The 18,591-nt window shown below is 41.3% G+C and overlaps 1 protein-coding gene across 6 annotated transcripts in view; it reads left to right on the top strand.

Annotated features, from left to right (window-relative positions):
- The window catches only part of LOC133556203 (trinucleotide repeat-containing gene 6A protein-like), a 108,365-nt gene that overhangs the window by 54,118 nt on the left and 35,656 nt on the right, over positions 1–18,591 (top strand). For 5 of the 6 annotated variants that reach the window (XM_061905899.1, XM_061905897.1, XM_061905898.1 and 2 more), the window contains 6 exons: positions 1,064–1,346; positions 4,824–4,871; positions 6,480–8,604; positions 8,675–9,132; positions 10,478–10,609; positions 10,701–10,853. In XM_061905899.1, the coding sequence (XP_061761883.1) occupies positions 4,826–4,871; positions 6,480–8,604; positions 8,675–9,132; positions 10,478–10,609; positions 10,701–10,853 (2,914 nt within the window). In that variant the 5' untranslated portion in view covers positions 1,064–1,346; positions 4,824–4,825. The remainder of the gene's footprint in view (positions 1–1,063; positions 1,347–4,823; positions 4,872–6,479; positions 8,605–8,674; positions 9,133–10,477; positions 10,610–10,700; positions 10,854–18,591) is intronic. The other variant, XM_061905903.1, reaches the window with a different exon arrangement.

The raw sequence follows: 18,591 nt of genomic DNA, 5'->3' as shown, positions 1-18,591 counted from the left end.
ATTTATTTTATGGATGAATGTAGTTAACCATAGAACTGGCAATCCAATATTATTAAAGTATTGATTTTGAATTGAGAATCGTTTTGAATCGAATCATTACCCCCAAGAATCAAATAGAATCGTGTGGTCCCCAAAGATTCATAGCCCTAATATATACACTTAAGAGAGCACCGGTTTATATAAGCACTGCCCTCTAAATGTTCGATGAAAACTTTTTCCCCCCCATATATTAGCCACACGGGGCTATAAGTCACAGATATTTACGTTAGAAATAAGATAGTACAAAAAGGGTCTGTAAATGTTAATTCACTTACCATAACAGTTTCGAAACGGTGTCTGTAACACGGCAGTAAAACGGCTGATCAAACAAAACAGAAGTCATTGTCATGGACCCACTAGCTGCACACTAGCTCTCCAATCAGCTTAACAGACCGAATAACTGTAATCCACAGTTATGTCGGTTTCATTTACTTAACAGCCATAAAATCACATATATATCCATCCATCCATTTTCTAGCGCTTGTCCCAATCATACATTATATCACTTCAATTTGTTTTCACCCTCATTGATAAGGTTTGGCGGCTTTTATTTTGCTGTGGCGGGACGCCACGATCAATTACATGAAGGGGAAACCCAGTTCACTGCATGTAAACACTACTTTGTTGTCCACTTTGGGCTTGGTGCATTGATTATTGAAGCGACTGGTGGTGCTTTTCTTCAAGTGTATAAATAGACTTGTGTCCTGCTGCTGCAGGCAGAAAGTGCTAACATACCTTCTAAACACTTCCAAAAGGTCAGGAGAGTGAAGCGCACACACTCGCTGTCAAATACACGGGCCCACTCCCATTGGAGGAACAGTATGGCAAACGGGCTGGTTTTTGAGCAGTGGTTATTGCCATTTACTTCTTCAATTATTATTTCTTCAAAAACTAAATATTGCTATCATAAGTGTATATATTGTATCTGCATATACGTCAAAATGCCAAATACCAGCGCCGATAATCGGTCGATTTTCAGTGTACTGTATTATTAATTTTCTCTGTTGTGTGTGTTTATCCACAGGACCTGTGAAAGCAAAGTCCTTCATCCAAACAGCATTCCCCTTCCCAAACACACACACACACACATTCAGTGTTCAGCAAGTCGTCAGCAATGCCAAGGGGGCCTGATCCGCCAGTTGCCCACTCTGAACAACCCGGCCTCTTCACCCCAGACCCTTGAGGCCGTACCTGCTAATTCCGTTACTCCCTCGTCAACCTGGGAACCAGAGGAAACCAGTTCTCCTTTCAGCCCGGAGAGGCCCTCCAGCCAAATCAGGAGCTGCAGCCCTGTGCTCCCCTCACAGGTAAGCTTTGTCAAAGCTACGTCTGGGCCTCCAAACATTCATGCACTAAACTAGTCCCACTTGTAAATAAGTCCCATGGAAACGCCTTAATCCGATCCTGTTCGGTTTTTGAACAGTCGGACTAACACACCTCTATAATGCGATTGGAAACTGGATCTCTCCTGTAAACATTGCTGCACAGGTCAACCCGGAAGCAGATAACATTCAGTAAAAACATAAGCAACATTTGTACTAGGGTTGTACGGTATACTGGTACTAGTATAGTATCGTGGTACTAATGTAATCCTGTACTAGTATAGTATCGCGGTACTAATGAATCAAAAATGGTACTGTACTTTGTTTGAAAAGTACCGGTGTCCCCCTTTTTTTTCCTTTTTTATTAACGGTCATGATGGCGCTTCGTCATGTCATGAGCTAGTTTTACGAGCAGAAGAGAATGTTCTGCAGCGCACGCACACGGAGTACTTACAAATAGATACGGTGTGTAGACAGAAAAGAGAGAATGGACACATTTCGGACTAAAAACTAAAGATAATAGGGACGTTACACCACTGAAACGCCCAGAGGAAGAGGTGCTTTAAGACATGGCTAGCTAACTAGCAGCTGACATCCATCCACTGTCCACAGTGTTGTAGCTACTTCTAAATCACTAATTTTCGCCTCCAAGTTGACAAAGTAAGTTTCTTTCAAGTATCATCCCTACAGGACGAGGAATAGCTAAACTTGCTTCACTACACACCGTAGCACACCAGCGTCACAATGTAGACAAACTTAAGGGGTGGTTCTACACCTGACATCCACTGTAGTGATACCAAGTACTAGAGCGTACCTAGTCAATACTACTATGATTACATCAATATTTTTTATCAACACAAAATCTTTTTTCCTTTTTTAAAAATTCACATTGTTTATAAACTCAGGAAATACGTCCCTGGACACATGAGGACGTTGAATATGACCGATGTATGATCCTGTAACTACTTAGTATCGGAGTGATACCTACATTTGTGGTATCATCCAAAACTAATGTAAAGTATCAAACAACAGAAGAATAAAAGATTATTACATAATAACAGAGGTGTACATAGAACATGTTAAAACTGAAAATAAGTAAATGAACAAGTACATTAATAATATGTTTCTACAGCTTGTCCTTTATAATGTTGACAAGATAATAGAATGATAAATGACACAATATGTTGTATGTATGTCAGCAGACTAATTAGTAGCCTTTGTTTACTTATTACTTAAAGACAAACTGTCTAGTATGTTTACTATTTTATTTAAGGACATAATTTCAATAAGAAACATATGTTTAATGTATCATAGTTAAAATAAAGCCAATAATGCAATTTTTTGTGTTACCCTTCATTTAGAAATGTATCAAAGTACCGAAATACATTTTGGTACCGGTGCTAAAACATTGGTATCGGGACAACCCTAATTTGTTATAAAGAGGATACTATTTATTTGCTCCATAATTGAAAATAATAGAACATTTTGACGTGCATCGATGGTAGAAAAAAAGAAATAGAGATTTATCTAAGAAGCTAGAGAAGGAAATGTACAACGGCTTAATTTGAAGTCTCCCTAACGAAATACAAATGAGATGAAAGATAATGAAGATAGATAGATTGATAGTACTTTATTGATTCCTTCTGGAAAGTTCCTTCAGGAAAATTAAAAAGCAGGTGTATTAAAGGCCAACCTCTTCACGCTGAATTTGTGCACTCCAAACTGATTGACTTTCATAGTCCAGAGCAATAGCAACCTTTATCTGGAACTTTATTGGCTGGGGAACAAACGCTCTTTTCCTTCTGATTTAAAACTCCTTCAGCAAGCCACAGTCATTTGAATAAACCCAGATACATTCCTATAATTCTGCGTCCGAAAATTAATTTGAAAAACTCTTCTGTTGGTCTTTCTTGGCATGGGACCTGCATCCCCCCGATACTCTTTTGGTAGAAGCGTCATGTTCATAGCGCAATCCAAGATCATTTCTTGCTGCTGTCTGCTATTTAACATTGGCATAGCCTTTAGAAACCTAATATTTGTGCCAATATGGCAGCACTTGAAACAAGTTGTAAGGAACCGCAGATCTGAGTGTGATGTCATAGGTCAACTGGAAAAGCAATACATGTTTCCATGCTAAAATGAGCATGTTATATTGTCACATTAGAACAGACCTGGGCAAATTAAGACCCTGGGACCATATGCGGCCTGTTAAGCTTTTCCATCTGGTCTGCCAGACATTCCTAAATCATTTTTTTTTTTTAGATCTTTAAGATTGAAACTGTAGCTGCCATCATGATGTGCAGTGATGTTTTCCAATTACCGTAAGTTTTGAACTATACAAAGTATTTCAATGGTTGGAATCTGCACATATGCATGATATACTAGTTACTATGGTAATACATGTCACAGCAGCTCACATGAGGCACCAAACAGTGTGGGTGGGGAGCGTTTCCACAGCAGCCAGCCATAAATGCGGGTATCAGGGACAGACGAGGAAGGAAATTTTTACAACAAAGTTCTAAAGCTCAGTGATGTATCAGATATATCATCGTAGGTCTTTATTGCCCTTCACGTTCATATTTTGCTGTGTTTGTTGCGTTTCACTTGATTGAAAAGTATGTCGATCGAGAGAAGGTATGACATTCATATGTTGTCATTATTCAGTGTTTTATTGTTCATAGATAATACTGTAAATCCCACATTCTTTATTTTCATGTACATTCTGGGTGTCTCATTCAGTAAAAATCTTTTAATTTTTGTTCTGTTATTTTAAGGCGGTCTGTCAAAACGTTTTTAGCATTCAATCAGACATTGTGAGGTTTTGTATTAGTGTTCCTAAAAATAGATATACCGACCCCCAGACACATTTTTTCTCTAAATTTGGCCTCCCGAGTCAAAATAATTGTTATGGCTTGTGTTTGAGAGTGAACAGGGACACTTGGACTTCACACGTAGGTGGGAAAACTATTTTAGAAATCAGACTAATTTAGTGCATGGAAGCGTAGTGATAGTTTGCATCATGAAAAGTCTTGATTGGTGTATTTTGCTCCTGCTCTGATAAAGTGTATGTTTCTGATAGAACCGCCGCTACCATAGCCTCTAGACTAGTCTGTTCAGGATCCACTTTTGTGTACAAACCTGTCTTTTTGCTTTTGCCTCATCTAAGCCCCGCCCAAAGGCTTGGTGAGCCGGATTCTTAACATTACAACCGAGTAGTTTTATTACAGCCGCCTGTCAAGAAGTTGTGCAGCCAAGCTAAAACAAAAACCGAGCGCTACTTGGACTTGGCAATACTCCATCTCGCTGGATCTGCCCATTAACACTCATCTACTCTTTTCACTCTCAGCCTCTTGTTTCTTATTGAATTCTGTCTTTTCTTTTCACGCTCCATCTCCCAGTTGTTTTGTCCTCAACTCAAGTTCTGTCTAACTCTGTTTGACAGCCTTTCCTCTCTCTTTCCAGGCATGGCTCCCATTCGGGATTCCGTCAGCCATTCCCCTAATCAAACAGGTGACTACACATTCCCTTTCTCTGTATTTCCTTCCTTTTTAGCATTTCTGCCTTCTTGCTCGGCCTCCCCTGACCTTGAGAGAGGCATTTCTCTCATGGCATATCAGAGAGGGAAGAATGAAGGGAAGTTGGATTGAAACAATTTGGCAAGTGCACACAATAAGTGTTGCTGTGAGCCCTTGGCAGTCATGTAATGTATGCCATGGCTGCCAGTTGGCAGGAGCTACGCTTGAGAAAGAGAAAAAGCGGTGGCATATGTAAAAGAACTATATCTGACTCCTAATTGAAAATATAGAATAAAAATAAGGATGTCAAAGAACGCATTAACTAATTTTTAACTAATTATTTTTCCGTATTTTAGCCGCACTGGACTATAAGCCACAGATATATTTTGTTACGCAGAAAGATTCTGCAAATGTTTATTTACATACCCTAATTGTTTCTAAGCGGTATCTGTAACACGGCAGTAAAGTATTTGATTAAACAAAACAGACGTCATTGTCATGGACCCACTAGCTGCGCAAGCTAGCTCTCCAATCAGCTACACAGACTCAATAACTCCACGGTGCAATTTGGTGAATTTAAGAAACCAAGACATTACTAAATAAATGCCATGGTTAGTTAATGATACTAACAGACATTTTCTTAGGATATCAGCTAATGTTAACAAGGCTAGCTTCATGACATTACAACAGAATGTACAATTATGCAATAAAAACACTCCTACAAACATCACACATGGGACTCTTCAGTAAGTAAGAATTGTTATATTTTTATTGTAAAACTTACAAACGTTGCTTGGAGTGATGAATGAAGAATCTATAAGGGCACTCAAACACCTGCAGTGAGTGAACTCATCCAAAAGATGGCGTCATAGCATGAACAATAACATACCTATTCAGTGTATTGGCTTATATTTTCTAAAAGAGAACCTATTTGTCAGCAAAGAAAACGCAGATGAATCTTGCAAATTATTTTATATGCACATTTTTTTTTTTTTTGTAAAGAGTCCCTACGCGGGTATGTTAAAGTACGTCCACATGGAGATCAGATCAATGCATACCCCGACTGGCCTACTAACTGTTGTGCATTCAGTTAAAAACATTTTCCTGCACAACATTCTTACAATGAAATTGCATTTGTACCAAAACATTTTTTGGCAGCACTTATTTCAAACAATCAAGGGCAACCTTTTCAAATAATTCTTGTCCCACACAACAAAAACCTTGTCCGTTTCCTTCATGTCTACAAATGATAGAATCCATGCCAAATGTTAAGTTTGAGTATGTACTTTTTTAAGTGTGTGTAATTTTTTTCTGCCACCTTTCTTTTCATTTCCCTTTGAGCTGTAGGCTTTGCCCTAATTGAATGGTAGTTTATAGCTTGCACATGCTTTTTGGTCCTGCTGTGGTGACAAAATGGTGACAGCTGTGTCCAGACCGAAACCTCGCACAGGTCTCAGAACAGTTGGATTGTTGGTGGCTGGAGGCAGTTAATTCGTGCACCGTGTTGTGAATGGGCACCTTCAGCTACACCCATATTTAGTGGGACCGATCGTTATTTCCACTTCAATAGTTACATTGTAACAGTTCTCGATCTGTCCTCAAGGGCTGGAACATCCTGGCTTGGACTCTCAGTATGAGCCGTCCCCCTGGTCTTCAGGCTCTCCCTGCAGCAGTGATGGCAAGAGCAACTGGGGTAAAGTCCTAGTGGACGGAAGCACAGACAAAGCCAAGGACCCCTCCTCGACCAATTCTTCTGTCTGGCCCCCTTCCTCTTCTTCCTTCTCGTGCTCCTCCTCTTCTTCCTCCTCCGGCTGTGGGTCGGGATCAGACCCCGAGTTGGCTTCAGAATGCATGGACGCCGACTCTAGCCCCTCGACTGGCTCAGAGCAAAACTTTGTCTTGGCGACTGGGATGATGTCAGCGAATGCTTCGTCCGCGGTGTCTTCGCCGACGTTCACTCCCTCCTCTGCAATGATGGTTGGTGTTTCGCTGAACGCAGACAGCAATGGCAATAGTCGTCAGGTTAATGGAGCAATCTGTGGTGCAAATAACGGAAATAGCAACATAACCGGACCCTCGCACTTGTCTGCGGCGGGGTCCGGCAGTATTGACAGCAATAACATGGGTAACCACAACAAGCTCGTTAATAACGGCAGCGTTTGGGGCGCCCAGCCAGGCAACGCCATGATGACTTCCAGCGGGAGCACCACCTTCATAAATGGAGGCTCCACTCCAAATGCCAACCATGGTGCCTGGTCGCAGAATCCAACCCCAAGCCCGTTGTCCCAGAGCCAACGGCCTCCACAGCCTCAGGGGATGAATTCAAAACTGGGTATAGCGCCCCAACATGGCCCCTTGCTGGGATGGGGTGGCATGGCAGCTCCAGACAACATGATGGAAGACACTGAGGTGAAAAATGGTACATCAAGCAGCAATGTTTTGGGAAGCAGCAACAGTGGAAATGGTGGCCTGCAGCCTGCCAGCCTTAACACTGAATCCCACGGACCAAATAACACTATGACGATGAATACTACTTCTACTACTACTACTACTACTACTAACACAACAATGACCTCCAGCCCACCAAACTCTATGGCCTCACCCCAGATGAGCGGAGAATGTTCCTGGGGGTCCATTGGAAGAGGTCTGCTGCCCAATGGAAATACTTCATCAGCCCCCAAGTGTTCCCAAGGAGAGACCAGGAGCCCTGGAACCTATAGTACGCCTTGGGATGAATCGACCTATTCTGGAGATAAGGGTCCCCCAAATTCAGACACTGTGAACCCACAAAACTCTGCCTCAATGCAGGCGGAGAGCTCCCAAATGTCCTCTACTGCTGCTTTTAAGAGTAATGATCACCACCACAACACTGGCGCACCACGCTGGGATCTGGGGCCTGCCAGTAACCCCAATCAGTGGGTTGGGGGTGTCAGTTCAAATCAAATCCCAGGCTCTACAGGACAGACGCCAGGAACTGTGAACCAAACTGCCATGGGCGCTACTTTAGGTGTACCTCGCCCGTGGGGGAGCAGTGCGTCTTCTTCCTCCTCTTCCTCGTCGTCATCCCACAAGATGTCAACAGCAGAGTGGGGAGCCCCCCGTGGCAACAACCATTCAGATGCTGAAAGTCATAAAGGAAGTGCTGCTAACGGCTGGAAAAGCCTGGAGGATGATGCCATGGGCATGGGCGGTGGAGGGCCTGGAGGCGCGAGTCCGGCAGGCGTGACAGGAGGCTGGGGTCGCTCCGGAGGAAGTGAGGGAAGTGGGGAGAGCTCTGGAGGCCAATCCAGCTCAGATAGAGAAGGCAGCCTGTCAAAGGGAGGGAACCGAAGAAAGGTCAACAACACAACGCCATTCTTATCAGTTCCGAGTAAGACTGACGTAGATCCAAGGGTCTTATCGAACACTGGATGGGGCCAAACACCCATACGACAGAACACCGCCTGGGACGTCAATCCTCCCACCATCAATCAGCCGCTGCCTCCCAGACCAGATGACAGAAAGCAGAGCTCTGGCTGGGGAACCGCAGCTCCCAGCCAGACCTCTGGCGGTCCTGGCTGGGGAGGCGGTCCAGGTTGCGCCGGCTCTGATACAGCAAACACTGGTTGGGGTGAACAGAGACCGACTTCCGGGTGGGACAGCAAGGGCCCGTCCAGCGGAGGTGGCTGGGAGGATGGATCCGGTTACAAAGGGAAGAACTCAATGAAGAACGTCAGCAAAGATGACAGGTAATGAGAATACACATGATCACAAATCATGTTTTAGATGTGTAAAGATGTTGATTCTCTCCTCTTCTAGATCCAATACTTGGACTAATGTGCCCAAACCACAGCAAAGCTGGGGTTGCAACAGTGGAAATGGAGATGAGGGCTGGAGCACTGGTGGAGACAGTGCAAGATCAGGGTCTAACAACCACTGGGGAGAACCTCACAAAGGGTCTGGTTCCGCAGGCTGGGATAGCGACAGCGATCGCTCTGGCTCTGGATGCTGGAGCGAGCCAGGTCGAACCAATAACTGGGGAGGAAGCGGTGGATCAAATACCCCAGACCAGAGCACTCCGAACCCGGGCTCGAATTGGGGAGACCCTGTTCACAAACCCAACCTTCAAAATAAAAGCCAGGGTTGGGGAGAGCCAGTGAAGAACCAGCAGGGTGTCCAGACCTGGGGAGACGCCAGTTCTAAGCCCTCTCATACTTCCAACGAGTGGGGGAAAGGACCTGACTCCAACATGTCGAGAGGAAACAACAAGCCCACAGGTGAGGGCATGAACTCTTTCAATGTTACAATAGTGGCAAGAATGACTTGCACTCGTGGCGGTACACAGTACTGGTACCAAAATGTATTACGATACTTTTCAAAATAAAGGTGACCACAAACAAAATGTCCTCTTTATTTGAACAGAAAATCTTATGATATATTAATCATATGTTTCTTATTGCATTTAAATAAGAATGTGTCCATTAAATAAAATGCTGAACATACTAGACAATTTGTCTTTTAGTAGAAAGTAAACAAAGAAAGACTCCTAATTGGCTGCTGACATGTGGTAGCATATTGTGTCATTTCTCATTCTATTTTGTCAACATTATTAATCTACTTGTTCATTTAATGTTGATATCCGCTTACTTTCTGTTTTAACATGTTCTATCTACATGTCTGTTAAAATGTAATAATCACTTATTCTTCTGTTGTTTGGTACTTTACATTAGTTTTGGATGATGCTACAAATGTAGGTATCAATCCAATACCAATTAGTTACAGGATCATACATTGGTCGTAATTAAAGTTCTCATGTGTCCAAATACATATTTTATGACTTTATAAACTATAAAAAAGACAAAGGCTTTTGTGATTAAAAAAAATAGCGATGTAATCATTGTAGTATCAACGAGATACAGCTCTTGTACTTGGTACCATTACAGTCAATGTCTCTGTAAAACCATCCATGACATTTGTTTACATTCAGGAGCGCTAGCTTGCGTAGCTGTTAGCTATTGTACCCACCGACGGTGTGTAGTGAATCGTGTTTAGCTATTCCTCGTCCAGTAGGGATGAAACTGATTTACTTTGTCGCCATAGAGGTGAGGATTAGTGATTTGGAAGTAACTAAAACACGGCCAACTGCGGGTAGGCGTTAGCCGCTAGTTAGTTAGCAATGTGTAAAACACCTTAGTGTGAAAAGCTTCTCCTGTATTTAAGCCAAAATATGTCCATTCTACCCGTTATGTCTCCACCCTGTTTCTGCTTGGAAGTACATCGCGCGTGTGCGTTGCCTAACATGCGCCTCTGCCCGTTCTACCAGCAATGTCACGATGTCATGTGCAGGAGGGGGAAAATTGCTGGTATTTTTCTTAAAGCAGTATAGTACTGTTTTTAAGTCATTAGTACCGGTATACCGTACAACTGTAGTACAGAGTGATGAAGGCTGTTGGGACGCCACAATGGAGGTTATCTGCCTTGCTCAAGGGAACGTTAACTTTTTAAGATGTGGGTTGGTATATCCAACCACAACTCTCATTCTGGGGTATCATTTGTCTGTGTGTGTTTTGGAGTTGTAGCATAGCATGGGTACAGGACTGATACCTTGGTTTGTGTCACCAGGCTGGTTGGGTGGTCCCATCCCAACGATGGGTCAGAAGGGCGAAGCGGCCACTGGCTGGGAGGAGCCTTCTCCAGAGTCCATCCGTCGAAGGATGGAGATTGATGATGGCACTGCAGCTTGGGGAGATCCCGGTAAGAATACCTTTTTTTTTTTGTTTCATTTGAAGCCAGCGACATAAGTTCTACAATGAAGGTTTCCTCACTCTCACGAACCTCTTTCTAGGTAAACAAAATGGTGGCTCTGTCAACATGTGGAACAGAACCAGCCAGTCAGACAAGGAAAGCATGAGTCCATCGTCTCAACACCCATCCCATAGCTCGACACATCCTTCTCAGCCCATGCAGCCTCATGGCCAAGACAAAAGTGGCGGATCTGGTAAGTCACTTTGACAATCTGTTGAAAACACCATTGTCGTTATCAACCCTCACCCTTCACAGGGTTTCTGCGGGTCATTGAAAAACATTTAGTCAGTAGAAGGATTTTGCAGAAATGAAGGCCTGAAAATGTTTTAAAAAGCATCAAATTCTATGTCCAAAGATATTAACACGTACAGTACTGGCCAAATGTTTAGACACACTTTCTCATTTCAATTTATTTTTTTAATTTGCTCGACTATTTACGTTGTAGATTGTCACCGAAGGCATCAAAACTATGACACCTGGTAAGTGAATTGAAAACCATTTCAGTTGACTACCTCTTGAAGTTCGTTGAGAGAATGCCAAGAGTATGCAAAGCAGTAATCAGAGCAAAGGGTGGCTATTTTGAAGAAATTACAATATAAAACCTGTTTTCTGTTATTTTACCATTTTTGTTAAGTACATACCTGTAACTCCTCAAGTGTTCATTCATAGTATTGATGCCTTCAGTGACAGTCATGAAAATAAAGAAAACGCATTGAATGAGAAGGTGTGTCCAAACTTTTGGCCTGTACTGTATATACAAACGTAGGCCTGGACATAGTGTCAACAAATTATTTAATTAAACGATGAATGAAAATGAACTTGATGACTTTGCAGCTATGCCCGTGTGTTTTTTTTTCCCCCTCTGGCTCTCAAAATAAAGACAAGAGGTCTCTCTCTCTGTGCTAGTAGTGAGAAGCACTGCAAAGTAACAAAAGTTAGGAGGAAAAAAGATCAGACAGAATGAGCAACATGAGCCCCTCTGTATGCCGTGATGGCATTGGCAACAAAACAAAGCACCCCACTAGGGCCACAACTAACAACTAATTTGATAATCGATTATTACTTCGATTAATCAAATAATAATCAGATGAAAGAGACAAACTACATTTTTATCCTTTCCAGTATTTTATTGGGGGGAAAAACGTATACTGGCACCATGTTCTTTCAACTTGCCAAATAAAATAAGGCGAATGTTACAAAAAATGTTTTTTTTTTAATAATGTGCACCATTGTCCTGCACAATAGCAATAATTTTGCTCGGGGGAATTTCAAACTTGGCTACTTATTCCAACCACTCTGCAATGTTGGATGCTGAATGTCTTTCCTCTAGTGGCGTGGTCGTAAGGCAGATTGACTTCATGTTCCATTCTTCTCCAATGTAATGGCATGTATTGTCAAGGTAGGCTACACATCAGTAGTGAGAGCAATTTGCTCCGGGTGGCTTTCATGTCAGTCTACACTGGTTGGAATGTCTGCTCGTACTTCCTCTCCATCAGTTTGGTAAAATGGGTACTTGAGGGAAGAGTTGAAACCAGGGTTGAGGATGTGAATTATTCGTCTGAAACCTTCATCTTCCACCATTGATAGTGGCCTCATGTCAATTACCCACATATTCAGGATAGCATCAGTCGATGCAGCCGCTTGCTTTGGTGTGCACACCTTCCTTTGTACCAAGGCGCTAATGCTGGCTTGTTTCTTTCTGAAATGAGAGAAACCCTGTAATGAACGTACATATTGGCATCATTTACATGTAACTTAATACACACCTAGTTGATTTAATTAATAATTTCTGATGTAAAAGGCAAATATGACACCACATTAAAAAAAACTGCTAAATTAAATAAATGTACATTGGGGTTGCAGCACACAACAATAACACAAATGTAACTCATCAGATCAGAACTGGGTCAGATATTGTACACGTTTCTGTTGTGAATGATAAAGGATTCACTTTAGGCTGCCTGTGAATTATAGCATGAACTATTCCAGCACCTTCATAACGTTTAGTTGTACTAAAGCGTCACTCAAGTCTAAATAGATTTATATAGCTTTATTGGGCCCGGCTACATTGATCCATTATGAAACAAACCTGAGATATTTCTGTCCGTTATGTTTATTTCGAAATTGGTAACCGTGCGTTTTCTCTCTCAAAACGGAGTCAAATCTGCCGGAGACACATTATCAGCCCTGCGTTGCAAGAAAGGCATAACGTTAACGTTACTCAGAAAAAAGAGCTGCCGTGCTTAACTCATGAATGCCTGTTGCGACTCATAACAACACAGAAAATGAAGTCGTCGCACTCTCCAAAACGTTCCTAACACTCTAAAACAGGGGTGTCAAACTCAAATACAGAGTGGGACAAAATTTAAAACCGAACAAAGCCACGGGCCGAAGTTGAACAAATTAACCTTTTAATAGGGACCCAAACAAGTTTTGCATTGAATATTGAACAAGCAAGCCTTGTATAACTTTATAGTGACATGCAAAATTGAGTTTCAAATAATAATAATAATAATTAAAAAATATCAATGGCATATCAAATAACATTTAAATAAAAATTGAATGCCTCTTTTCGGCGGTGGAGTTGAGGTGGACGGGGTTTGGTGATAGCGGGTGGTGTATATTGTAGCGTCCCGGAAGAGTTAGTGCTGCAAGGCGTTCTGGGTATTTGTTCTGTTGTGTTTATGTTGTGTTACGGTGCGGATGTTTTCCCGAAATGTGTCATTCTTGTTTGGTGTGGGTTCACAGTGTGGCGCATATTTTTAACAGTGTTAGTTATTTATACGGCCACCCTCAGTGTGACCTGTATGGCTGTTGACCAAGTATGGCTTGCATTCACTTGTGTGTGTGTATAAGCCGCATATATTATGTGACTGGGCCGGCACGCTGTTTGTATAGAGGAAAAGCGGACGTGGCGACAGCTTGTAGAGAACGCCAAAGGCAGTGCCTTTAAAGCCCACCCCAAGTATTGTTGTCCGGGATGAAATTCGGGAGGGGCACTGAACTTCGGGAGTCTCCCGGGAAATCGAGAGGGTTGGCAAGTAAGAGTGTTAGCGGTGAATGCGGTGTTTTAGCGGCGGGCCAGATCTAATGTTAATTTGATATTGCCTCAAGGGCCAAGTGAAATTACACAGCGGGCCAAATTTGGCCCGCGGGCCAGAGTTTGACACTCACGCTCTAAAAGTAAATACACAACAGTTGCAGCGCTGTCTTATAAAAAATCTCGTTAACAAAAGATTAAAAACACACAAAGACAGACAAAACGGATTAATTTATCCGGACTCTGGACTTAAAGTTACGTACCGTGAGTTTTTCCCTTCATCCATGGCTCCAAGTCTCCACTTCAGGTGCTCCCGAAGCAATGTTGTCCTTCCGTGCCACGCGAGGTTCTTCTTTGAAGTCCTTAAAGTAAAGTGTTCCGACACGTTGGAGGATTTAGGTCGTACACTTTTCTCCATTGAAGGATTAACCTCAAGATATTTCTCCGCTCAACTATCGGTACTGCTTTCCTCCGCCATTTTTTCAAATGTTTCCAGGCAAAGGATACGGTGTGTTTACGTGAGCTGCACATGACACATCATTGGCTGGCTTATTACCCCATTATGAGACTTAGCCGCAGCGCATGCGCATAACATAGAGCCAACAAATCGATAATTAAATTAATCGGCAACTATTTTTTATAATCGATTCGATTCAATCGATCAGTTGTTGCAGCCCTACACCCCAACCCTTTTTTCCAATTGAAGAAAAAACTGCCTTTCAAGATGTTCAGTATTTATTGAAGTGCAATTTTCCAAACATAGTTTGAGAGTCAATTTAATTTTTGTACCAGGTTATGTCTGTGTAACCTTAATTTGCCCTGTTATTTAACTTTTTAGTGTTTGTTAACTCATTTAGGAAAATTAAGTTATTGAACTTCTAATTACACTGGTATAAAATGTTTATTGCGTTTGAAAGGGTTACTTGAATTATTATTTGTATATATTATGATTACATTAGTGCTTAATTTGGCCACAGTTACTTTTTTAAATACAAATGGTATCCTGGTCAAGTACTTCCAATTGTGTATATACAGACAATTGTGTGCTTTTGATTATATATAACTACTATCTGTAGTAGCAAATGGGCACTACATTGTGTTTTAGGTTTCATAAAAAAACATTGAATAAAAAAAAAAACTACTGAAACCCTTCTTAAATGCATACATCCAATCAGTTTCTTTCAGAAAATTGTGTTACCAAGGACAAATGATGCAAAAAACCCCACAATATTTCTATATATGTTTAAATTCTTACTGGTTTGTTGGTAACCTTGTTAAATAGACTACATTGGGTTTTGACAACTCCAGGACAAAACAATGTAATTACAATTAAAATGTGTACACTTTTTATTTTGGATTATGTATATCAATTATTAAAGTCCTATTGTCCGTAGTTGACGAATAATTATTTGTAATAATCACAGACAGAAGTTTATCTTAAGTAAGTGTATCTTATCTTGGAATTTTTTAAAGTTTTTAATTCTATGAACATGGAACTTAATAATTTGTTTGCATATATGCAAGTATTTGACAAATATTATGCTTCTTTTTTTTTTTTTTTTTTTTTTTAAACCGCTCCACAAAATGGACAAAAAACATTATTTCTTTTTTTTTACAGAGACACAGATGCACACACACACACACACACACACACACACACACACACACTGCAATTACGGTGTAGGCGATTGTCACAAGCGACTTGCGGAAAAAAAGGAAACTAGTGTTAACTCGACATTTTTATGACCTATGGAAAATAAGGAGCAGGAGAATGATATATATATTTTTTAAATGTAACCTTCCTGTGATTATAATCCCTCAGCTATCAAGGCAGAAAGGAAATGTCAACACAAGCATGGAAAACACTCAAACAATGTCAACAAAATAGTAAAATCACATGAACACTAATAAATAATCTCTTAAAATGAAGGAATATGTGAGAAATGCTTCATAAAGTGTAAGAAATTGTGCAAACTGTGAAAATGTAAACCTAGAGAAAGCTGAGTAACTATTTTCTGTAGGTGTAGTGGCAGGAAGTTACAGCTGTTCTCTAAAGGGTGAGTTAAGATGTCGTGGTATTAGCGGTCTTGATGGGGACGAGCACCTTGCATCATTTACAGACAACATTGGTCTGACTATGGTCCTTTTTTTTAAATGTAAAAAAGTGCCATACTGTCCAGGAGAATTTTCCTTTTATCCACAATTTCTTCATTTTGACTATCTCTTCTCACTCCATGCAGAGAATTAACCAAACTTGATAGTTGATACTGTTACCTGATTAGCTGTTAGCGTGTCAGCGATCACTTCCTGCGTTGCTAGAGCGAGTGTTCATGCAACCAACCCTGCTTCTAAACTTGCGCTGTATCGAACGCATTTTTGAATCGTTCTCGATTATGTCTATCGTGCTATGTATTGTTTTATTGCTTAGCTTTATTAACTTATGATTGCATCAAAACTACAAAATCCAAAACCAGTGAAGTTGGCAAGTTGAGTAAATCGTAACTAAAAACAGAATTCAATAATTTGCAAATCCTTTCAACTTATATTCAATTAGACTGCAAAGACAAGATATTTAATGTTTGAACTCAGAAACTTCTTTTTTTTTTTTTTTTTTTTCAAAAAATCATTAACTTACAATTTAATGGTAGCAACACAATGCAAAAAATTTGGCACAAGGGCATTTTTACCACTTTGTTACATGGCCTTTCCTTTTAACAACACTCAGTAAACGTTTAGGACCTGAGGAGACCAATTTTGAAGCTTTTCAGGTAGAATTATTTCCCATTCTCGCTTGATGTTCCGCTTAAGTTGTTCAACAGTCTTCGTTGTGGTATTTTACGCTTCATATTGCACCACAGATTTTCAATGGGAGACAGGTCTAGACTACAGGCATGCCTGCACTCTTTTACCACAAAGCCACACTGTTATAACACGTGCAGAATGTGGCTTGGCATTGTCTTTCTGAAATAAGCAGGGGCGTCCATGATAACGTTGCTTGGATGACAACATGTTGTTCCAAAACCTGTATGTATCGTTCAGCATTAATGGTGCCTTCATAGATGTATAAGTTACCAATGCCTTGGGCACTAATACACCCCCATATCATCAAAGATACTGGCTTTTGAACTTTGCGCCTATAGCAGTCTGTATGGTTCTTTTCCTCCTTGATCCGGGGGACACAACGTCCACAGTTTCCAAAAACAATTTGAAATGTGAATTCAGACCACAGAACACTTTTCCAATTTGCATTAGTCCATCTTAGATGAGCTCGGGCCCAGCGAAACCGATGGTGTTTCTGGGTGTTGTTGATAAAAATAGTTTCCGCTTTTTGCTTGGTACAGTTTTAACTTGCACTTACAGATGTAGCGACCAACTGACAGTGGTTTTCTGAAGTGTTTCTGAGCACATGTGGTGATATCCTATGCACATTGATGTCGCTTTTTGATGCGGCACCGCCTTAAGGATCCAAAGTCACGGGCTTGCCACATACATGCAGTGATTTCTGTAGATTCTCAGAAACTTTTGATGGTATTACGGACTGTCGATGGTGAAATCCCTAAATTCCTTGCAATAGCTCGTTGAGAAATGTTCTTCAACTGTTCAACAATTTGCTCAGGCATTTGTTCACAAAGTGGTCACCCTCGCACTATCCTTGTTTGTGAATAACTGAGCATTTGATGGAAGCTGCTTTTATACCCAATCATGGCACCCACCTGTTCCTAATTAGCCTGTTCACCTGTGGGATGTTCCAAATAGGTGTTTGATGAGCATTCCTCAACTTTCTCAGTCTTTTTAGCCATTTGTGCCAGCTTTCTTGAAACATGTTGAAAGCATCAAATTCCAAATGAGTTAATATTTGCAAAAAATAACGTTTCTCAGTTCGAACTGTAAGTAACTTGTTTTAGTCTATTCAACTGAATATTGGTAGAACAGGATTCGCAACTCATTGTATTCTGTTTTATTTATTTACGTGCCTGCTTCACTGGTTTTGGGTTTTGTAGCATCTCATCATAACATGACTACTGTATTAAAAGTGAGTGAAGCAAACAAAAAGCTTTTACAGACAGGCGTTAGTATTGAAATTGGGAGTACAAAAGAGCTGCTACATGAGGTTAACTTGGACATGTTGCTGCAAGCCCTCGTCTATTCTGATAATGATACAAAAGTATGAGAAATACGATCTGCAAGACTTTGCCTTGGAAGTGTTATGACAGGAGAAGTTTGCACGCACACACACACACAGCTCTTGTCTCTCCTGCAATGGTGGAGCCTTTTGCCAATCTGCTTGAGTCATCCCTCAAGAATGCAAAGAGCAGAGACAACCCCCCTTCCTCCCTTTTTTATTAGCCTCTCTTTGCCTTTTCTTTCTCTCGCTCGCCAATAGAAACCCAGACTTTTGTCGGGGCTCTGAGGTGGACAGAGGAAAGAGTAGCGGTGGCTGGCTTATCTTCAGGCAGGAGCGCGGGACAAGCGGTAGGAAATGGAGGGATGCATGCAAGGAACACTCTCTATCAGAGAGTGAAGGAGACGAGAGGGCGGTGCCCCTGGGGTTATTCGGGGACTCGGTCCAGTGAACTAACTGGAGCAGCAAAGTGGATAATGAGGAAGTAGGCCAGCTACTATGATGAAGATATGCACCACTGTAAAGCGGCAACCTTTTCCAAACATGTACAAGTTTGTCTGCACTCAAGATAATGTCAAAGCCCATGGCACACGTTCATACATATAATTTAATTCATGCGTTTGCTCAGCGGCCAAGTTGAAAATGCACAAGACAGTCACCCTAGAAATGACACTCACTGGTGTAAATACATTTGAAGGTATAAAATGAGCATACTACACAGATGAGGTATCCTTCAATAAATCCTTTTCAACTTATATTCAATTGAAT

Source organism: Nerophis ophidion, linkage group LG07 (genome assembly GCF_033978795.1).
Source record: "Nerophis ophidion isolate RoL-2023_Sa linkage group LG07, RoL_Noph_v1.0, whole genome shotgun sequence".
Classification (NCBI taxonomy): domain Eukaryota; kingdom Metazoa; phylum Chordata; class Actinopteri; order Syngnathiformes; family Syngnathidae; genus Nerophis; species Nerophis ophidion.
This window is presented reverse-complemented; position numbering and strand designations above follow the sequence as displayed.